Source organism: Prorops nasuta, unplaced genomic scaffold (assembly GCF_024137725.1).
Source record: "Prorops nasuta isolate Cenicafe-Biocafe unplaced genomic scaffold, Cenicafe_Pnas_1.2 PNAS00006, whole genome shotgun sequence".
In the NCBI taxonomy this organism is placed as follows: domain Eukaryota; kingdom Metazoa; phylum Arthropoda; class Insecta; order Hymenoptera; family Bethylidae; genus Prorops; species Prorops nasuta.
The window spans coordinates 340068-363452 of NW_027116803.1; the positions used below are offsets into that span (position 1 = coordinate 340068).

At 39.7% G+C, this 23385-nt stretch overlaps 1 protein-coding gene across 18 annotated transcripts in view; it reads right to left on the reverse strand.

Annotated features, from left to right (window-relative positions):
* para (paralytic) overlaps window positions 1–22741 on the reverse strand; it is a 34311-nt gene extending 11570 nt beyond the window's left edge. The window contains exons 1-25 of one of the 18 annotated variants that reach the window (XM_066728506.1): window positions 22615–22741; window positions 21004–21183; window positions 19322–19354; window positions 16062–16217; window positions 15738–15943; window positions 14684–14812; window positions 13097–13188; window positions 11808–12020; window positions 11653–11713; window positions 11261–11570; window positions 10256–10561; window positions 8517–8531; window positions 7341–7808; window positions 7152–7245; window positions 7016–7084; window positions 5435–5709; window positions 5188–5361; window positions 4770–5120; window positions 4303–4537; window positions 3127–3258; window positions 2876–3002; window positions 2671–2798; window positions 2313–2575; window positions 2060–2233; window positions 11–133 (exon numbers count right to left, since the gene is read on the reverse strand). In XM_066728506.1, coding sequence (XP_066584603.1) covers window positions 11–133; window positions 2060–2233; window positions 2313–2575; window positions 2671–2798; window positions 2876–3002; window positions 3127–3258; window positions 4303–4537; window positions 4770–5120; window positions 5188–5361; window positions 5435–5709; window positions 7016–7084; window positions 7152–7245; window positions 7341–7808; window positions 8517–8531; window positions 10256–10561; window positions 11261–11570; window positions 11653–11713; window positions 11808–12020; window positions 13097–13188; window positions 14684–14812; window positions 15738–15943; window positions 16062–16217; window positions 19322–19354; window positions 21004–21150 — 4281 coding nt within the window. In that variant the 5' untranslated portion in view covers window positions 21151–21183; window positions 22615–22741. Of the gene's footprint in view, window positions 1–10; window positions 134–2059; window positions 2234–2312; window positions 2576–2670; window positions 2799–2875; window positions 3003–3126; window positions 3259–4302; window positions 4538–4769; window positions 5121–5187; window positions 5362–5434; window positions 5710–7015; window positions 7085–7151; window positions 7246–7340; window positions 7809–8516; window positions 8574–10255; window positions 10562–11260; window positions 11571–11652; window positions 11714–11807; window positions 12021–12792; window positions 12846–13096; window positions 13189–14683; window positions 14813–15737; window positions 15944–16061; window positions 16218–19321; window positions 19355–21003; window positions 21184–22614 lie in introns of those variants that run through there. The other 17 variants (XM_066728507.1, XM_066728502.1, XM_066728508.1 and 14 more) reach the window with 17 other exon arrangements.
* Between the last annotated feature and the right edge of the window lie 644 nt (window positions 22742–23385).

Genomic DNA, 23385 nt, shown 5'->3' on the forward strand with positions numbered 1-23385 from the left:
CTCTACATACCCGCATTCCCTGCATTCTAGACATCGCCCTTAGTGGCCTTAGGGCCCTTAGGGTCCGCATAGTTTTGAAGGCTTGGATCCCGCCAGCGCCGCAGAGCGACGCTACGAAGTTAATGAGCGACACCTGTGACCGAGAAACCAGAGCAAATCACGCTACAAACCTAGATCCTCTACTAATAATCTCTACGTCCTCGAGATCAAGGACTGTTGGAACAATAAATCTCTGTAATTTTCGCAAACATTGCCTATTTTGCTCTCTGAACTGTGGAGGGATGCCATTGGTTAAGAACAGATAGGAAAGAGAAAGAGAAAGAGAAAGAGAAAGAGAAAGAGAAAGAGAGAAAGAGAGAGAGAGAGAGAGAACGAAAAAGAGAGTAAACTAAAGGTGGACGAGTCACGTGCCCTCGAGGACGTCGCTATAAATCATCGAGAAAAGCCTCGAGTGGCTTCTGTTACATTTTAAAATATACCATATTTATATATACATATAATTGGCACACACATGATACCGCACACACGCACGCATACATACAAAAACTTAATACTTTACACAGAAAGCATAAATATGTATATGTATATATATATGTATACTATATGTCGATAGTATTAATAAAGTATATATACATATATATAAGATATAAATAGAGAGAGACATATGTATATACGATATTTTTGCACAACGATCACTGTACGATTTTTATAGTTTGAAGGCGTACATAGTAGGCGTTAGCTATAATATTTATATATATATATATATATATATATATATAATAAGTACGACAAAAACTTCATAGAGTATTTAGAGTGCAGACATTGAGTAGAGACGCCAGTGGTACTTCCGCACATTGGCAAGCACACCACCAAATAAATGCTACAACCGCTGTAGCGGTTTCCTCTTTTTCATTCACTTTTGCTTCCTTCTCATATCGCCGATTAATTTTCGTTCTTTTGCTTCTTTCTCCTTTTTTTCAACACTTCATTCCTCCTTTTATTATTGGTTTTGTTGGTCGAGCTCCTGTTCTCCATTCGATGATAATCGTCAGACAAGTAGCGAAGCTTCGCCACGTTTCTCCACGGATTGAGAATAGCTCTGATCTTATTTAAATTGAGAGAAGAAGAGATTGCATATTTTTCTGCAGTTTCTCAGTCCGTCGAGCTTCGTGGGCGATCCGTACAAGACAAGAATTTTAATACATGGCGTAGTTGGTCTGATATAGGGTCATCTGCGACGAATGACCCTAGACTTACTCTCATGCCCTCCCATCGAGAGACTGCTCGTAAGGGTCTCAAGGCCCTCAGTGTTCTCATCGAGCGGAAAGCTGGGATGTCTGCGGCGCCGGCCCAGATTGCGCCCAAGTTGATCAGTGACAGCTAGTTTTATCAAAGAATCGATGTCAGATGGCTCACGTTTCTCACATTAGTACATTTAAATTCGGACCGATCGATTAAAAGTAGTCGATCCGCTGTAGGAGCTTCTCCATTCGGGCCCTCCCCCCTCCTTCCGCTTCCTCTTTCAGCCCTTTGGACTTCGAAATGCAAGGGGAGAAAAATAATCGGAGGATGGGAGGTAACAGTGGGATAAGGGATGTAGAGGATTCGATCATGGGTACAGATTATTTCAGAGAGAAGGAGAGAGCCTCGAAAATATAATTTATGGTGTTCTTACAATTACTTCTTAGAAAAATTATTTTGTAATTTTGTATGATAATTGGAACAGATTTATTGTATTATTTATGCTGTAATTATGAGCAAATCACAAGTAATTATTCAAGTATTCAAGCTTTTTAAAGTTTGAAGGAAAAATTAAATTTTCAACAGGACTCTCTCCATTTATGATTCTTAACGTACAATTAAGTGTCTGTAATCATCTGAATGTCATCAATTGAATGTTCTCCTAACTTTCAACAAAATTTTATTTGAGTAGGATAAAAAAAGCTGTTTCATACTAAATATGAAAAATTCTGTAGTTCCAGATGATTTCAGCACACTCTTCACGAAACTTTAGAGATTAACGTTTATGTGTAGTTAGATGAGATGAACGATAACTTACCATGACGATGATGAAATCTAGCCAGCACCAGGCATTTGTGAAATATTTCTTAAAACCAAGTGCCAGCCATTTGATTAACATTTCGATAAAGAAGATGACCGTAAATATACGATCCATATAATACAATATATCTTGAAGAATGGGTCGCTGCTGAAGGTGAACGTCTTCCAAGGCCTGAAAAGAAGAATGGAAAATCAGTGAAGAATCAATTTTTTAATATCTCAATGTATAAACATTTTTTCTAAAGACTCACGAGTGCCAAACTGCTCAATAAAATCATGGTAATAACGGCAGTCTCGAAATATTTGTTTTCGATAAGTTGAAAGGTTTTTAATCGTAAATTTGCCCATCCTTGCCAGAAAGGAGCATCGTCGTCCCCAGCGAGAAAAGGGAATTTCTTGTAGCAATTTTCTGGACAACAATCCGCTGGGTAATCCGGCTCAACTGGTTCCTCATCCGCATGAATAATATCCGCGTCCAATCCGTCTTCGCCCTCCTCACCTTCTTCCTCCAGTTCTGCAAGATTCATTTTTATCGATTTTAGTTGAAAGGAAAAACGACGGGATGCAAATATCGATAATCCTAGCTTATTTTTAGTGCCAAGATCGAACCTTCTTCTTGTTCAGTGTATTCCTTGCTGGCATCCTTTTTCTCCTCCCCATCGTCCAATGATTCCATACTACCCTTGTGGCTTTCGTCTTTGAACGCTCTATTTTTATGGCTACCGTAAGATTTATTACTGCAAAATAATTAAAATACATTCGATATTGAATTTTTTTCTTATGTGAAAAGTTTGAATGCATTCAAATCTTGTACCTAATTGTGTCGTCCTCATTGTTGATGTAATCGTGATCCAGCCTGTAATCATGATGGTTGATAGAATTCCCAATGACCTTGTTGTTCATGCATAGTTTATTCCTCTTCAGCTTATTCTTCAGGTCTCCTTTAAGAAACAAAAGTTACTTATTAAATTACAGGTATACTTTTCTATTATCAATACAATGAACAATATAGAAGAATATGTAAATATATCATCTATACTTTTGTTTTGTTAAACGAGAAATTACCATGAATGGTAAACTCCATGCCATCACCAATGGCTACCTCGAGTTGATTGAGTTCTTTGGCGTTCTTCTTGTCCCTGTAGACATCGAGCTCGGCATCTGCAAGATCTAGGTCCCCATCTCGATCAATTCCATCTGCACAGTCATATAAAATCTCTAACCCGCCCATATCAGATCAGAATTGAGAAAGAAATCGTAACTTGGAGAACCTCGCGGTACTCAAGAAATTCCATCGTCATTTTAAAACCTGTCTAGAGCGTGTATCATTATTGCTCGTGCGATTTTCTATTTCTTTTGCCACTGTGCATCGTTTTCTATACTGTACCGCATGCACCCATTGGCAAAACGGTACACTGGTTATATAAATGTTCTCTCAAGGTCAATATGAGACCAAATCAATTAAGAGACCGATGAGCATCGTCACTTTCTCTTACTCGACTATATCCTATTTCTTAAGTAAACGTTGAGTATGCCAGTTAAAGTTTTATTTAACTGCTGCCACATCTCGAACGTACAAAAGAAATTGCGAAGCAACAAATAGCCTGTAGCTAATTAGCCAAAAAAAAAAAAAAAAAAACAATAACAAAGAAATTAACGTAACGCTCCCTGTGGATCAACCATGGGAATTTTTCTATCGACTGATCAATTCTGATCGACGACTCGCGGCGTAAAAAGCGATTTGAAAATAATCAAAAACCTATACGCATATAAACCAAATAAGGCCAGTCAACACTAACGAAAAAATTTGTTGAAAGAAGCTTCAGCAAGGATAAAGAAAGCTCACAAGATAAAAATAATAAATTGTAAAATTAAGTTAACGAAAATTAGATGAAGTTTCTTTTTTACATACAGTTCAGCTGTAGCGCGCGAATTGTCGCAAAATAATAAAGAAACTCTATAAGGTTAATCGAGATTTGATCTATGGTTAACCATTTTGATACTTCCAGATAATATTTTTGACGACTACCAAACGTAAGATGACGAAAGTGATGATACAAAAATAAAATTTAAGGTTGATCGTTGACTGGCACTTGGAAATACAAAAACGAAAAGATAAACAGATAAAGTAAAATAGATATAGAGAAAAAAGCAGAAAAATGTGTGTAGGGGAAAAATAAATGGAAGAAAGTGCCACGAACTACACAGCGCACACAGCAAGCGATCTGATTTGATATAAACCTTCTTTCCAACTGTTGGACGGTCCCTCACCTGGCGCCTGATCGGAAATCTGATTGGTGAATTTGGCTCGCACCATTTTTAGAAGATTTAGTACATTGCGCTTGATCCATTTAATGAAACGTGCTATCCTATCAATTGCTTCGGCGATCTTGTTCGTGTCGTTGTCCGCCGTTGGTGCTGAAAGATTGGATGAGCCGAAGTTGGACAGCAACAGAGCTAAGAAGAGATTCAGCACCTACGATATGGTAGACATACCTTACAAGTGAAGAAGTGCAAATAGGAATAAATTTAAATAATACAAGTCACACAGAAATCCTAAAGTTATTGGTTTTGATTAAGCAAGTGCTTAGTCTTTAAAGTGAAAAAGGACCTTTCGGATTATTGTGTTCTCGCTTATTCATGGTTTCTGCCTTAGCAATTATTCACGTAACATCGTAAACATTTGTAGGCTCAATTATTATACGTACGACCAAATTGCCAATAACCACAGTAGCCAGGAAGAAGGGTATGCAAGAGACATCGCCTACGTGCATACAATCCCACATGGACTCGATCCATTCACCACAAAGTACTCGAAAAACTATCATGAACGAGTGCATAAAGTCTGTAAAGTTCCATCTAGGCAGGTCACCATCTGGAAATTTGTCCACATGGTCAGTGTAGTTCTTGCCAAACAGTTGCATTCCCATCACGGCGAAGATGAAAATGATGATGCACAAGACGAAGGTCAGGTTACCCAAGGCTCCCACCGTTCTCCCCATGATAGATATTAACAAATTCAACGTTGGCCAGGATTTTGCCAGTTTGAACACTCTTAACTGAAAATAACAATGTCTTGTAATTGTTGTTAAGCTTTATGGATCAGAAGATTGATAGAAAATTCACCAGTCTGAAGGAACGTAGCACCGAGAGACCTTGAACCCCTTCCAGTCCCAGCTCGAGTAGAGAAAGGGCGACGATGATGAAGTCGAAGATGTTCCATCCTTCTTGAAAATAATATTTTGGACTCATGGCTATTAGCTTCATTGTGGCTTCGATGCCAAACGTTGCCGTAAAAAACTATAAAATGATTAACAATGTAATTATCATTGAGTTATGATTAACCGAATAAGGAATAATTGAGAAATCTCACGTAGTTTCCTGATTTCAGCACTCTCTCTATATCCTTGTCCATGTCATGATGATCGAGTGCCATGAAAAACGTGTTAACGACGATGCAGAGGGTGATGAAAAGTTCTACAAATGGATCGAAGACCAACAAAGACACGTACTTCTGGAATTCCAACCATACCCAGCAGCAGTCCCATACGCATAAGATGTCGATACCGCGAAAGAACGCGCTTAACATTTTGTCCTTGAAAGTTGGCCCTTCCTCATCGTCGTCTGTCGGAAAGTAATAGGTCGAAACTGTAACGCGCGTTAGTCATTTTGTCTGGCACCACTCTTTTTGGGGAAAGAGGTTTTTTTCATTGTTCAAGCTCCATCTTTCGATTAGGAAAATCATAAAGACCGCGTGTAACATTAACAGGCTGGCAAGCTTCATGCGTGAAAACTAAAACGAATTGAGAAAAAAAAGGAGGGAGGAATAAAAGAAAGAAGAGAGACGTTACATCGACAAAGGGTAAGAACGGTGGATGGAATTGAAAAATTTAAAACACTATATTAATGTCTGTTCACACAAAGCATGCTACTCAATTGCTACTTTCTTTTTAATTTCTTTTAACAATACTATAAGCCAGCTAAAACTCTGTATCGTGCACTTGATATTATATTGCCAAGTAGGACATGAAAGCTAAATATTGGAGAACCAAGGTTACTCTGGTGAGAGGTAGCGAACACATTGGGATTGAGAAAACAAAATTGGTGCGATAGAGATCGATAAATGGTGCAGCGTGATTGCGGTAAAACGCGAAATTACTATGAAGAATAAGATTCTAAAGTTATTCCGTTTCCTGGTTGTGTTTAGAGCGCGAGTTGTGCAGTGCAAGATATAACGCGATTGCCAATGTACGGTGCGACGAGACTCAACACAGAGGACAGCCACGAAAATTCAGTAATAAAAAGAAAAGTAGAAGAAACAGAAGGAGAAAATAATGGTGGAACGAGAGTCTCACGTAGCCGAGAAGAATAAAGCAAAACTGAGGTAAAAGATGAACCAAATATAATCACTGTAACTGAATAGAGTGAAAGCTTTTGCTGAGCGTGCAGCTGCGGTTGTGCGGCAAGTACCGCACCGTTACACTCTCGCGGAGACTGAAACTCTGTTTCCCCAAAAAAAACGTTAACAATAAAATGCGGAGATATTTGTAGCCTTAACCATACAATATATGCTATCTCTTACGCCTATCTCTCTTTTCACTCGTGTTTAATAATAAATACCAATGCAACTGATTCCGCAAATTTATCTGGAAATCGAGGCATGCACCGGCGCCAATCGAGGGTGATTTTACGCTCGCTGTAGAAAAGTTTGATCAACATGAAAACGAAAAGAGAGAAATGAGAGAATGATATGAAAAGAACGAAAGAGAGAACAACAGAATTTTGATAGCACGTTCGGCCTGACAACAACAGTTGGAATAATAAAAACGTGGAAGAGAGAACTGAAGAGGTTTGACGGGATGGCATCGCACACTATACAAGATGTACAGATTGGCGAGAGTATAGTAGAAACTTGACAGAATGCAGCTTCGAATTCTCGTGCTGTGGACATTACCTCCTTGCTCCGGGGACCTGCTTCGACGTCCGGCAGCCTGCTCGATAATATCGTTTAACACCATAACATCTAAAAAAATACAAAGATTTTCAGCGTAGATCTTAACCAAATATTGCAAAACATGATCGATCCTCACCTTTCATGTCTACCATCGCGTGTTGCTGCGACGGTTCGACGAACGGATTGTCTTGTTGCTTGGTTTTGCCCATAGGGTCTTCGGGATCCCCGTCCTGTTATTAAACAAGTAACAATAAATTACAGAGACAATGAAATAAAATAGATACAAAAGAAAAAGAACAAAGACATCTTTCTAAACTATATTTACATAGTGATCGCGATCTCTGAAGGATTTCTGCGCAGAATCGGTGAGGTGTCCATTGACCGAGGGTGGCTTAGCCGATCTGCTTCTGAGTTGACTCTCCTTGGTGATGGGTTTCCCCGCGACCGCAGCTGCAGCAGCAGCGGCTGCGATTCCTCCCAGGAGGTCTCCGTGCGAGGTATAGGACAGCCTCGAAGCATGCGACGTGTAGGACGAGTGCCTGGAGCCAAGGTTGGCGTAATAAACCGGCACGACGATCGTTCCGTTCTCCTCGGAGAGGGGAGTGACTGCGTTCGAGTCGTCTGCATAAGGCAGGTGCTCCTGTGCATCCAGGTATGTCGTAAGGACGAGGGGCTTCCGGTCGCCTCCTGGGGGCCCCACCAATCTGCTTCGTCCATTTCTTATCGTAAACTGATGGCTGCCACGACTACTACGACGCACGTAAAACGGCGATCCGGGCAAACTAAGGCTTGCCTGAAAATAAAAACAATATCAATATCCATATTTTTGTGGCCCACACAGAATTCTTCACCCACGAGACATCCGCATCGTGCGAAAATTAATCGTGAAAAATTATTTCTGTTCTTGTAAGCAATGATCCAGGTGTCTCGTTGGGTGGTACACGATTCTGTGACAACTCCTAACAACTACATTGTCACATAGGGCACGAGAAACATTCAAAAGACATCCGAGAAGCACAGTGGACATCTTATCTTCCTGGTTAAAATGTTTAACTAATATTATCCTAAACACTGTGACATATCTTTATAGTCTCTAATTTGAAAATATGTGAACAAGCTCTGTCTTCTAGTTTCGTTTAGGGATGGGACAATGTCAGATTTTCTCCCTTTATCTCGCAAACTCGCTTAGCACACCCAAATGATGAAGATTCGTTCGAGAATGATCGCGCTCGAGAAAACACTCTGTGTATAATCAAAGAAAAAAGATATAGAAAAGAGGAACTAGAGAAGAGAAATGGGTGCATGGTTGATTAATTTGTAGATTGTTTTTTGTTAGTTTTAGATTCACGAGTTGTGTTACAGAATTGCGTTTGCTTCGTTGCAGCTCACGTTTAGTTACCCATTATTCGTTATTGCACCGCACCTTTACGAGGATCTATAAGTCTATATATGATAGTACGTACGGTGGGCGTTGACAATACGTCCTGACACATACACGTACCTTCCGCAGGCTTTCCTGGTAGGCATAAGTAAACTGGCCATTAGCCGCGCGAGAGACCTTAAGAAAAAAACAAGAAAAGACATCTCCTACGAAAAACGCTCTTAAAGTGGTCTAAATTTACACCAAGGAGGAAATGAGCATCACGTGATTGAGAAAGAAAGTAATAAGAGGCAGTGTGTGTAAGAGAAAAAGAGATATACTTGCAGAAGCACATATTAGCAAAAAGAGTGAGGGGAGCAAGTTGTACAGTAATAATAATAATAATACAAATAATAACAATAATGAGCGAAAAATGTCATCCTACTGTGTCCATGAACAGGATGTCGAGAAAGAAAAAGAATACTGAAAATACAGGGATCGATAAGTATTACACGACTCTGGTGAAAGAGGAGAAAATTGAAATGTGGGAGACTCGAAGAGTGTTCTTCCAATCGATTACACTTATTCCCTTTTTTGCAACGCCACTTTCTTAGCTCTTTTTACTCTTTCGAAAACCTAACAAATTCTTAAAACTTTTTGGAGCAATCTGCATTGCCATTGATACCAATTGGGTCAATGTATTAATCTTCGTATCTCCTACCGTTTCTAACGATAAGATCTGGACATGCAACACACAACTTCTCGGATTCTACATACTGAATTCTATAGGAAAATAAACCATACGCCGAGTCAGCAAATTAATAACGATTATCGGATCGATCTTCCTTGCAATTAAGACGAGCAAACGAGAATTTGACTATGCCAAAGCTATAAATGGAACGAAAAGTAACGATAAAAACCCGAGTAATAAAAATCTGGCATGCAACGCGCATCACCGCCAGGCAAGAAAAGCGATTGATTCGTTAAGGAAAATGGGTCAAGAATAGCAGCAGGTCTTTACTCGCTGCGTGTACAAAAGTAAAAGGATAGATAAGCCAGAGCCAAATATGTAAATAAAGAATGAGATGTTCCGGCACCAATCCGTAAGAATCAAACGTTATCCACGCGTGTTATGTAAATGACGAGGTGTATGCAGTAGGAGATCCCTACGTGAAAAGGAAAACAGTTTCATTGATGGATTTAAAAAAAGAAAAAGAAATACAGAAATCACCATTAATCGTACATGCTGATCGAGAAGGATTTTGATTGCTTTCACTGAAGAAAGTCAATGCTGCAATAAATAGCAACGAAAGAAGAACAAGACTCGATCGTGCATACAACGATAATCATTTACACAGACGCGAGATACAAGCGGGACACTACGAGGTTAAAGGCCATTGACGGGACGTCTCGATTGATCGACTCTAAAACACGATACAATAATTTTAGACTATCAGTCGAGAGCCCCATTAGCGCAAGGTCTCCAAGTGATTCCATAAAATCCCGAATGGCCCCAGGGTCTCTTAACCAGAAACTCCAATTCTGCTCCTGTCCTATAGCTTAACCTTCTTTACTAGGGGGTCAAAGTTCACCCTCGTAAAACATGTGTAATATACTCGATTGGATCAATGAAATTCATACGTGTTCTCATGCTTCTAACACGATTCCAATCAGCAAAAACAATCCATGGAAGTCCATTCGTGAACTGCCCAAGGGTTAACGATCTATTTTCCGACATTTATGGATACCTTGCGCTATTACAATAGATCTCTAGATTGGGGAGTTTTGGTTCAGCCCAAAGCTCGCACATGGCTGTTTTATAGTGGAGCGATTTTTGGTCTCTGCCAGGCATTTGTTCGAACGTTAGCTGGGAGACTTACGGCGCTGACTTTCCGTACTTTGCTAGCGGCATTGTGATTGTTGTTAATTTGTTTGATGCGATGCTCGCTGATCGATTCAATTGACCGGATGCTCATGCGTTCCTTGTTGTTGTCATCGTTGCCCTTCTCCTGGCCGACGAACAGCTCGTAGCTGTGACACGAGAAATCCGATGGCGACTTGACGATCTGATCTGCAGCTGTGGCTGCTGCGATTGCGGCCTCGCGAGCTGCTTCCGCCGCAGCTTCTCGGGCTTCCGCTCGAGCCGCCAATTTGTTCTCCTTCGCCAATGCTGCCTCGTGTGCTTCCTACAAAAATAAACATCTCATTAACCTAGTTTTTCATCTATCAAAATTTCTTCTTCCTATACAATTAGCAGATACAGATCATTACACCTTCTCTCTTACTTCTCTTGGGAGTAGTGAAAACGGTCGTTTTGCCAGAGATTAATTAACCGATTAGCATAAAAAATTCATGAGGCTCGCCTCGTTTATCGCTTAATCCGTTTGGAAAAGTTTTGCGTGTACACTGGGACAATAAAGTGTCACGACCATTATCATAATTAAAGATATGACGTATATAATGGTACAATGGTACGTTTAACATAATATCTTTCGAATAACCGTCAACAGTGGCGAATCTAATAAGCGTTGAGTGCCCGTTAAAATTTTATCGTTAATACCTTTGAGCCCTACAGATTTTCCGAAGAAATAAACCGATTTACGCAATCCATTTTCAGTGCTCGTGAACTAAAGTTTGACAATTTAGCGTGGAGTAGAAATTATTAAAGGATCGATTTGTTATCGACCTTTCGTTCAGTGTCCATGGCTCGAGTCACACACAGAACCGTACATTGAATGACTGATAAAATCGGTTCTATTATTGGCACAGTTCTATTTACCAGTTGCATTATTTAGGTCGTATAATGGCAAGTGGCGATAAATCATTCAAGATTGGGCTACACGCGAATATTTCAATGTCAAGTTTCTGCAAGGGGCAAGTCGTACCCTGATGGCTTCTTCCTCAGCAGCCTCCTCTTCTTCAGCTTTCTTTTGCAACTCGTCGTAAGACATGGCGACGATAGCCAAGATCAAATTGACGAGATAGAAAGACCCAAGGAAGATGATGACGATGAAGAAGAGCATGTGCCAAGGGCCAGCAGACCTCAGGACCAATTGATAGAGATTCTCCCAAAAATCTTGTGTCATGAGACGAAACGCTGATAGCAAAGCCCAGCCAAAAGTGTCGAAACTGGTGTATCCATAATTCGGATTATCCCCGTAGCCTTGCAAGCATCTGTAGCCTGGAGGACATTGCCTGTATCCGAAAGATCACAGATCCAGATTAGCCTTTTGAACATCAAAGCTTTGGCAATTTGACAACAACCAGATTCACTCACCCAGCCCCTGAGGAATTGCCGCACAATGGAATATTTTTCATCTCGTCCAAGTACCAGTTGGCTGCAAAAACAAACGTTTTATAAGATTCAGAAATGTAAAATTGAATAAATAAACTTTTTAAATAAAAAAATTTTTTCTTTTCCAATAGACTCACTGTCGTTGCTAACGAATCTCTCCCAGTTCTCATCCGTAAGGTTTCCCCATGAGCCATCCTCTGGAAAGACTCTGATGCATTTCTGGGTCAAAACTCCCATGTAAATTTGCAGGCCCATGAGGGCAAACACGGACAAGGAGAACATCGTTAGAATTATCACATCTCGCAGATTCTTGACGGACTCTATCACAGCGCCGACGATCGTTTTCAAACCTATAAACAGGAATGATGGGTGGACAGTAAATCAGTCTTCCAGTACGAATACTAAAATTATATATAATATAACGTTGACTGCAGTTCTGACTTAAACCACAGCAATACGCTTATGGTCGTTCGTGCAAAAGTGAAGAGATTTTGGAACGAGTTGATCAGTATAGGAAAGTTGAGAGGATTTTAGGAGAATAAAATTATATATATATATATATAATATAACGTTGACTGCAGTTCTGACTTAAACCACAGCAATGCGCTTATGGTCATTCGTGCAAAAGTGCAGAGATTTTGGAACGAGTCAAACACTGTAGGAAAGGTGAGAGAGGATTTTAGGAGAATAAAATTATATATAATATAACGTTAACTGCAGTTCTGACTTAAACCACAGCGATATGCTTATGGTCATTCGTGCAAAAGTGAAGAGATTTTGGAACGAGCCGATCAGTGTAGGAAAGGTGAGAGGATTTTAGGAGGGTGCGGTAAAACGTTTTAGGCTGAGCTTGGGATGGTTCGAGTCACACGAAGGCGGCGTCAAGCAGACAGATCAACGGGCAGGCAGGTTGGTGTTTCGCAAAACAGGCAGGTTTAAGCAGGCAGTGAAGCGAGCAGGCGAAGAAACGGTCCAGAAGGATTCCATCAGATTTCAGTCTCTGATATTACTATAGCATCCAATCCTTGGCCATTATCTCGCTTTGCTAAACAGTTATTCATAGCCTCCTGGATAATCCTCATTCTTTCAGCTCTCCTATTTAATAAAAACTGAAGATTTCACTGTTTCAAAAGATGCTTGCTATCTCCAGCTTGAAGGGAATCAGTGTCTTGTTCCGTGAGAGGATTCTTTCTAAAAAAAAGCTTGCAATGCAAATCTAATAAGTATATATATATATATATATATGTATAGAAATAAGCTTGACAGTAAGTGTCGAGAGAGTGAGAGGAGTGAGAAGAGTAGAGAGAAGGTTGGGGAGAATTTGGAAAGTTGTAACAATAGTAGGATACATATATAATCTAGTATAAGCAATTGGATGAGGGTTTACTATGCGCAATCTACACAAATTCTATTTCTCTAAGCATACCTGGTACAATAGCGACAGTCTTCAAGGCTCGGAGGACTCGAAATGTCCTGAGAGCGGCAAGGTTTCCTAGATCTATGCCCATCGTCACATAACTGCAATACACCCGAACATCACACACATTACAGTGATACGAACCAAAACAGAAAAGAGAAATAGAACGTTTAAAACGTTAAAAAGGGGTCTGGGAGAAATTACTTAAAATTCAAAATTTTACTCGCTACACTCCTATGGCCTACCAAAAGTCTGCTCGAACTGATCAAGAGTCTTTTCAAAGTAACTATTACTGCATGCACGATATAGTATATATTATTACGTATATGTATGTAATTGAGAAACATAGTATATCATGTATATACGTATGTCCACGAGTCGGTATGTACCACGAGCACAATATCTTCTTCCCTGATTTTTTTACAAACTCTTGCTTTTTTGTAATTGTATCTATAAATTCCAATAGGACTAAAAATGGACATTAAAATATTGCACTGATTACGATTACAAATACTAATTTGCAATTATAAATCGATCAAACTTATAAATTATCACAAAACGTTCACAGAGTGCAGTTGCATTTGGGAAGCGACTCGACTGAACAGAATTTTGGATAACGCAAGCTCGTGGTACTAAACAGTGAATATCGCGACACGTAAACGTATTATACTCTATCGTCATGTTGAACTACGTGTCGGGCATCGATCAACAATTACGTATAAATATTTATAATATAATACGTATGAACTAGTCTACCACAATTATTACCATGAAATAACAAAATTACTTTCTCGCCTGAATAGGTTTCTAGAGACAATATATGTAGTAATGATAATCAAGTTCTATCCCTATCTAGTACAATACTAAATCCTATATTATAATATGCCTGAACTGTATGAGTGTTTGTGATAAGGAGAGAGTGAAATAGAGATTGTCGTGTCTGTGATGTATAGATGAGTGTAGCTGTAGTAGTAACTATACAGAGTACAATGTAGAATATTATAATACTATAGTATATATATATATATATATATATATAAATGTAGAATCGGTACTACTGAAATCTGATATTATAGCGTACTTAACGTGTCTAGCGAAGAAGGTCTACAGTCATAACCTGGAATCTAATTTGGTTTACTAATTAGCATTTGGTAGACAAGACTTGGTATTCTGACAAGCTGTCCGCTGATCGTTGCGATACGTCATATCGTTTTTGCCTTTGCGCCAGTGCGATCTTCTATGGTACTTCGCTTCTCATATTTCTCGTATTCTCTTTTGCAAAACGCGCAATTGAAAGGTGATTGTCGAAGGTACTTCGTAGCATGGGGGAAGTGTACTCGCTTGAAAAAAGGAGATTTAAAAAACATTCTTTCCAGAGAATTGAAAGGTCGAAGAGCACGGATCTGCTTTGGGAGACTCGAGGGATTTTCATTAGTGAAAAGTGCTTAAAACGCGTTAGGAAAATCTCGTTTTAAACTCTCAACACTTTTTCCCTCGTTCTCGCCGCTCCTTCCTTCTCTCTCGTTCCACTATTCTTTCTCTCTCACGCACACGCGCTCTTTCATTTTGGTAAGAGATTAAGATTTAACTACTCACGCTAAAGCTATAACTACGAAGTCCAACCAATTCCATGCATCTCTAAGGTAAGTAAAAGGCTGCAGAATGAAACCCCTCGCCATCACCTTTACGGCGGACTCAAACGTGTAGATACCCGTAAATATCACTCTGAAAAGCAAGAACACAATGAGTATCGTGATAGCATCTGGACGTCCGTTTTATGATCGATCAAAGCCATTCTGTCCGTGTCTCGACTATTGACGCGCGCCAATCAATAACAGTCGGCCGACCAGCGTTTTTATTTTCATGTGTCATTTCCCTATTTGCGAAATATAAAGAGTTCTCGCCTGTGATTTACCGTACATCCATCTTATCACGAAGCCCGGACCATCCATCATTTTAACGCGACTGTGGACTCTCGGCTATATACAATACTACAAGAATCCATCAAGCGTCAGTGTCTGGTCTGTCAATAACGATCTAAATAAATAATTAATACCGTCCACTCTGACTGATCCAATTATTCGTCCACACGAATAGTTAAACTTTAAAATATACATTTTTGTAACTTCTAATAAAATCCATCGAATTTTCTCAAACAAATATCGTTTGCAACCTGTCAAAATGTTCTATCTATATACAATTAAGTGGACAATTTTTCTCGTTAGTGACACGGTCGGTTCGTTTAGAACAGTGGTTACAAAACTGGTTAAGCGCGAACAATACAGTATTTATCTTGACAGTCTTTAACGATAGCATACTGGAGAGACCTAATGACACACAAACCATCACTCGAGATATCTATTTACGATGTGTACGCGTCGCAGTTGCCTGCGACCGAGAAAAAACAACGTTTTTCTGTACGTTCCAGACACACGTAAAAGAACGATACTGCCACAAAGCCTGGTAATGCTTTGTTGAACGAATGGTAGTAGAAAAAATCTATGCTTCGTGTTGCGCGTAGTATCGTTATTGCGGCATCGAAAGAATTGTCGTTTAAGCGATCGATGAGTCGAGTTAGATTATATCGCAAAGGTGCCCGGTGGTCGTTCTGCTGTGCCTGTACGTTACGACGCTTCGATGGGACACTCACTCGGTGGATTCGATGGTGGGCGTAGTGGGCATGATCATGAGTATGCAGTTAACCAAAATCGTCGTGATGATGAAGACGGAGAAGAGTGGGTGAACCAAAATGTAAATGGCCACGCGTCTTATTGGATTGAACGGGTCGAGGATCCATAACGCGTCCGTTGCTGAGAACCTGAAGATATCCTTTCCTTTGCTAATTACAACGAAGGTCTGCAATAAGATGCATGTGAATTAGTTACAAGAATAATTGTGTGAGAAATAAAAAAAAAAATATTGAATAATGAAGGACGATACAGATCGAAATTCCCAGCTTTGTAGATTATCTTACCCTTTGATTGTGATAGTAAGAGTCGATATCCTCGAGAGGTGTGGAGGCCAGCTCGGATGGAAATTCGTTGTGCAGTCGGACCGGGATAGGTGCTCCCTGCTCGAACATCGGATCCGGCTGAGGACCTTCGTCCTCGTCCTCGTCGTCATAGCGTACCTGCGAAATTTCAATTTTCACATTAATTCTCCCTTCGTAAACGCCCACCTTTCTCGCACGCTCTAAAATAATTCCGTGATCTTTTATATCAACTCGATCACGAAGGTGCTATTATATGCGCACGCGTGTCTCTAGTATACACTCGTATACTATACAATTATTATTGAAGAAAGATGAAAAAACGTAACTGAATCGAAGATAAAAAAGAAACACTGGTCACCAAACAATAGTCACCAGACGAAACGTTTCTCAACTCGATGTGAATAATCTTGCAAGAGATATGATTCTTCTCTGCTTGTTTTTCTGCATTTGCAGTTTCTACAGAATCTTCTCCAACGATTTGTATCACTCGTTTAGAAACGTTTCAAAAACTTCACTATTCTAGACTATCGATCCTCTTCTCTATGCATATCCTATTCTTTTGCGCCTATTGTGCAAATCGCCAAATCCCAAAAGCCTTCGAAGCAGGTCAAAAACTGGTGTCGCTAGATGCAAGTTTATCTACGTGTATTAGTGTCTACGAAATGTCACCGATGCACAAACGTTTCCAACATTTTCTTTTCTTTTTATGCGATTCCGATACCAATTGTTCTGTCCACATTTCTCACGGCGAGTGTATCGTACGTGTATCCTAGATATAACAGTTTTCTAAGAAAAGGTTGAGACGACAATTTATAAATATTTTCTACGTGTGGTTTAGCGTATATAGGCAAACGATAATAATTATGCGTTAAATAAAATTTATCCTTCTGTTGAATCTCTCTAGCAAAAAGGAAAAATTGCATAGCTTTTGATATATACATATATATAAGATACACATATTGTACATCGTTACGTATTACAAAGGATATCAGTCCACATTGAAAATAATGATCTAGGCTGAAGGTTACCAAGCTATTTTTAACTGAGTTGGTACAATAATATATTAATGTTGCAGAGCAAATAGTACAACTTCCGGTTGAGCAAATTGCATGATAGCGCGTGTCGCAACGAATAGAAATGAAAAATCAGTGATAGCACTGTAATATTCATCAGACGTAAAGATTCTTGCTGAGAGAGTGAAGCTTTACTTATTGAGCGCGATTGAGAAACAATAGTTGGCAAAGTCGTTTGTGCTTTGCTATACATATAATCGCGTTTGTGTGCGATTTTCGTCGGCGGAAGAGGGTAAAGCGGAAGCGGAAACTGCGGTGTTCATGGAAAGCGATTCGGCTCAGCCAGTAGGAGCCTTTTTTAGGCAAGCTTGCGTGCTCAAGCGATCCTCCATTCACGCGAGCCAGTCGTGCACACACGTGAAAAGACAATTGCAGTTTCGATTTTAACTGGACAATTTCCATCCAGCAAATATCAAATCGTTCACCGTTTTAAACGATTCTCAACTGAAACAGCCAACAGGACATTGCAAATGAATGACTTTTACAAATGAATAATAAAAATAAATAGAAAATTAATATATAATAAAAAAAAGTTTACTAAACGATTCAATTTTCATAAATATATTCTCTGTTCACAGTTGGTTAGCTCAGGTCAGCTCGAATGACATCCTATTTGTTTCTCCATAAAAGCAAAACTACCACTGTGCTCTTCTGTGTAGCTAAGAGGACTAATTTCAAGTTTCTTGCAGCGCCTAAAAATGTATACGTGTTTAAGCAAAAGCATTGAACAACATGGAGAACTAGCAGTGAGATTAGAGAATAAGACAGAAAAAGGATGAAAGTCACAGGCAAAGAGTTTGAGAAAGCAGGGTCGTTCAGCCACAAAAGTTTCCAAACGACGAAGCGCAGAGTGCGCACATAGAAGCTTCTTCTATAGTTGGCAGCAGCAAACTCATCGAGGGGCAAGTCTAGCAAGTAGATGTGTTTTCTCGTGATCCCGTGTGGCGTGTATTTGTGATAAGAAACATCACCCAAGTGTCACCCATCTCATCCAATTTTTTCTTCATCTCCAACTTCTTATCTTTCAAGGTCAAACATCAGGAAAACTTTCCCTCAACGTAGGAGTACAAACTGAGCAACTTCAGCCTCCACGCTTCCGGTTGGAGGAAATTTCAGGCTCTACCAAAGGCTATTGCAGAAATAAGCTATTAATTTTCTGCCAAATTGCGCAGCTCTCGCTTGGAGAGTTGGCGAAACTTATTATTAGCGACACTTGGGGGATCCTCTTCTTGATTGCCGATTGTTGCCAAGTCGTTGCTCTTCATCGATACGAGCCACGGATAAGAGGAAGTCCATCGATACGTGGAAAGTTTCCACCAGAATTTAATAACTGTGCAAGGATAAAAACATTATTTCAGTCGAGTCGAATTTAATTTAAATAAATTAAAAATAATTAAGCAACATGAAACCTTTTTAACACTAAATAAAATTTTTTACTGCGAATACACGCAGATTATTTTAGTCAAATAATTATTTATCCATGTAAAAAAAAATATCTCACTGAATTTTCCTCTCATTGAAAATTGCACTAAAAATAATTATTCAACAATTTTTCAGGGGCTGAAAAATTTTTGTCAGTCTAAGCTAGTCCTCTCTGTTAATTAATCCAATAGTAAAATGCACAAGGATTTTCAGACACTGGACTTTGAGTTTGATCTCATCGTGTGGCTCGTGACGACGTTTGTGATTGGTGGCGTGTTTTTATGGTGTTAGTGTGTCGACTGCAATCGCGTGACGGAAATCGACTGGTCTTCCGGTCGTTCGGTTGACAAAAATCTACCAGTGAGTGTACAAAGTGAAAGAATTGAATCGTGTTACATGGTTTAAGCTGTTGCTAATTAATGTGAGAAGCATCGAGATTTTTCTGTGGTTTTTTAAGTGGACAATATAATTAAAAGCAAGATTAAAAGATCTGTTATTAAAAATGTCTAATTTGCGTTTGATGCACGTGTTAGTGTTAGTGCGTGACTGTTAGTACAGTACACGTGACTGCATTAGTAATTTGATCAGGTGTAACTGTGCCGGAGCATGTATCCACTAGATTATATGCGTATAGATTTCGTGCCGTGTGCTTGTGTGTCCGTGTATAATAATGTTAAGTACAAGTCCGATGATAGAGAGATAGAGAGAGAGAGAGAGCGTATTACTTAGCGTGACGTAACGTCTTACTTCTTTTTTCTTTTTCTTCCGTCCAAAACCTCCCTGAAATTGGAGAAATGGAGAAACAGTCGTTACACACATAAAGAGATACAGATAGTACATATTAGCGAGTGAAAAGGGTTCGACGATACACGAATATCAGGGAATATATATATGCATAAAAAAAATTTCAAATTGGACTTTGGATTGGAAAATTCCAAAGGACTAAATAGATAGATACAGATTGAAAGGATAATAGAAAAATGTACAAAAAAATAGTCAGATTCACCCAAAACACAGTTGGATTATTCCACTTATTAATCATTACTGTTACAAATTTGAAATAACATGATTTTGGGTTTCCTGAAAATTTTTTAGTTTTGTGGTGAGTAAAGAGAGCTGAGTTTTAAGGCCACGGAAAAGGGTATCAAGAAGATGGAATTTTTATGAAATTGGAAGCTTTGATAGGGTTTAATAGATAAATAGATATAGATTGCAAGAAGGATAGTATAGAAAAATTTACAGGAAAATCCTCAAATGTACCTCAAAACCCAACTGAATTATTCCACTTACCAGTAATTCTTATTAAAAATTTAAAAATATTATTATTCAAAGTTACTTGCAAAATTTTCAGTTTCACAATTAGTAGAGAAAGAGAGCTGAGTTTTGAGGCCATAGGAAAGGATCTGAAGAAGATGATAGTTTCGTGGCTAGGACAGTATTATAGAACAATATAATAGTATATAGTAAAGGCACATATTGGAAATATGCTTTCCAGGTTACGAGCAACAAAGATACAAACAGGATACAAAGTATGCACCATAGAAGTGTGCAGGGATGAGAGATCGTGCGTGGGAAACGAACGGCTTTTTTCCACCTACGTATACAAACGTATGAGATACGTGATTCGCGTGAATATGCCCGCCACATTCGTCTTTCTCGTAGGAGAAAGATTCGAATTTTCGTTCTTAGACAAGTGTATTCAGTGTTTTATCCTCTCCTTGTATTTTTTCAGCAAAAAGAGAGGAAAGGAAGCCACGAGAATGATTCATGTACGACAACAAATCAAGCCCAAGTATCGTTATCATCGTATCATACGTGTGGGATAAATCTTCTGACTCTGATTTTGACATGGAGACCATAAGAGGCTTGCCATATATATAACAATCACGAAGGTTCTGTTTAAAGACCAATCGAGTCTTGATGGAAAGCTGAGAGAAGAACCGATAAGGGTGACTGGTTAGGATCGAAGGACTTGATTTGTCGTTGGCGTCCAAAAAACACATTAATCGGAGGCAAACGTGTTCCATTCAGTGAGAAATCCAGGGATTTTTTCCGTCCAATGAGATAGTCGATCATGACGAAGTCTTGCCCTTTATTGGTGGTGGTACAATATATACACACACGTGTAATGTGCATCCGATTATGTGTTAAACCTATACATATAATAATTGCAGATTTAATATTGAACCGAGATGTACAAATACAGCATATATAGTACAGTTACGTTGTATGGTGGTGGTTGGTGATAGGGTGGGTGGAGGGGGGAGGGTAGTGGGGTGAAGCGAGGTGACGCGTGACGGGGGTTGGTCGATCGTGGAAAATCGAAGTGGACGTAGCCCCCGACGCGACGCGACGCGACGCGACGCGACACGACACGACACGACACGTTGGTTACCTGAGTGAAACGAGTTGTTTGTGAATGGGCCTACCTCGCCTTCCGCTCTCTTCTTCTCGAGCTCCTTCTGCTTGGCATGTTCCTCGGCAATGCGAGCATTTATCGCTATCAGGGACTCCCGCGTGAACGGACGGAACAAACTTCTTTCTTCCTCTGTTATAGAGTCAGAATCTTCGGACATTGTCTAGGCTGCGCGAACAGCTAAGCCACCTTCCTGAATAAAAACAATCAATTATTAATATTTTTTATACATACATATACTACAATTTGTATAATAAAACTTATGTTTAAGAAAAAAACTTAGGTTTATAATTGTACAGTAGTCGAGGCTGATTTATACAACAATTAAGCGGTCTAATTTTTATAACTGGAAAACGTTACAGAAGGCTCGATAAATTGGTTTCGATTGTGGTTTAGCGAGGCACGCGATAGTTGGGGGTAAACTGTTTCGTAAGGGGACCGTCGGAATTTCGTCGAAAATCATTTTGTCACCCCTTATGTAGGCCATCCTGGATGGTAGTCCGATCGATTGAAAAATATCGTGGACAACTCGTTTCCTGAATTCGTGGAATTAACCAACTATTTCTGGTCAACGAGTCTAATCGTCCTCCCTGGATATTCTAATGATTCTGCTTACACGCCACGTACAAATATAACAGACGTGACAGAGTGTATATTTTGTGGACAGTTTTCTATTATAAGTGAAATGTGTGTTATATATAGTGACTGGAACGTGTACGTTTGAATGACGATAATGAAGGGATTGTTGAGAATGGAATAACTGATGACAGTGGCACAAATGCTGATCACTTTGGGGACATCGAGGAGCTTATGTGTAAAACGCTGCATTCGATATCCAGATGCAGCTATTGCAGCCCAACAGTTTCCTCCTCCAGATATAGACTGCACAAATTGCAAAGTCCATCGATCGGCACGCCCACGTTTACTGGAGATAGCATTTAGCGATGTTTGCGTTAATTCAAATTTTTATGTAGGCCTTCTCCAACAGCAACAGAGCATATTTGCATGAGAAGAGAAAGAGAGATGGCAGTATCGCTAAAGCTCCGTCAATTCTCTCTATTTACATTTAACGAAGGGCAAACGGATCCAATAAAATCCTCGGCCAATGGGGGATCCGCCAAAATTGACTCTAAAATCAACTTTTCAATTAGGAAACGTCGGCCTTCCCATTTACAAGCTGGATCAACTGATATTCTCCCTTGGATTAAAATACACGTAACTACTGCTTCATTATTTCTGAAAGCTTTTAAAATGATAGAGTGAATTTGATTATAAAGCAGCTTTAAAAAGTGCCACGTGTATGACTGACTCGTATGAAACTAATAATAATTAAACGTAGTAATGCAAAAAGGAATCTATGCGAATTTTAATATTTTTAAGATTTTTAGTAATAGTATCCAAAAAAGTATAGAATATTAGGTATTAAGTTTCTATTATACATCGTTAAAAGAATCTACAATTATATCAGTGAAAAACATAATACTGTTGTTTCTGTACCGTGCAATATTTGATACTGTTAAGTCTTTTGCAAAAAAACTGTCAGTTTACTCCTTTTTGCATAACTGCATAAAATAAGATTCTTGCGTTATTAATTATAAACGTGTAATAAGTATATTACACTAACTTTTGATCGGTGCTAACAGTTCCTAAATAATCGTTGAGTTGGCCGCTGGGAGTAGGCGCAGGTTATGAGCGGCTGATGAGTGCGGTTGCGGGAACGGGTAGTGCGAATGTGGTTGCGAATACGTGTGAGACGTCGAAGAAGAAGAAGAAGAAGTAGAGGCGGTAGGAGTCGCGTTAGCGGTGGATTTTGGCGATGCGTTGACGTCGACTTGGGGGACGTGGTGACGTCACGACTGCTGGGCGACGATGGTCCGCAAACTCGGACGGATGGGAAGTGGAGGTCGTGCGGATGATAGGGCTCTTCCAGCTCCTCTTCAATAGGCGCCGCTTCGTGAGCACGCTGCCCCAGGTGCTGACCGCCCGTCAAAACGTGTCCGCCTAATCCGATCTCCCTCGCAAAAATCCTTCCTTTCCTCTTGCCAAAACTCTCTGCCAATCCTTTCCTATTCGCCCTACCGTACACTCTCACCAAATTCCCTGTGCTACTATCGCTACGACAGTTACTCTCCTTGTTGCTTTTACTAAACACTGAGTTTCCTTCCCAAGAAATGGCGTCGAGAAGCGACGAACGCGCTGCGGCAGTGCGTGTTATGTCGGGGACCGTCCAAAGCGAACCAAGATTTTTCATGTCCGACCTGAAAAATATATATCCGTGTATTTAGCCTTCCTTCCTGGCTTTCCTTTCCGCTGACTGATTTATACTCGATACTAAACTTTACTTTAACCTCTTATTTTATTGCTATTTTACTCGTCGTTGAACTTGAATTCTCGC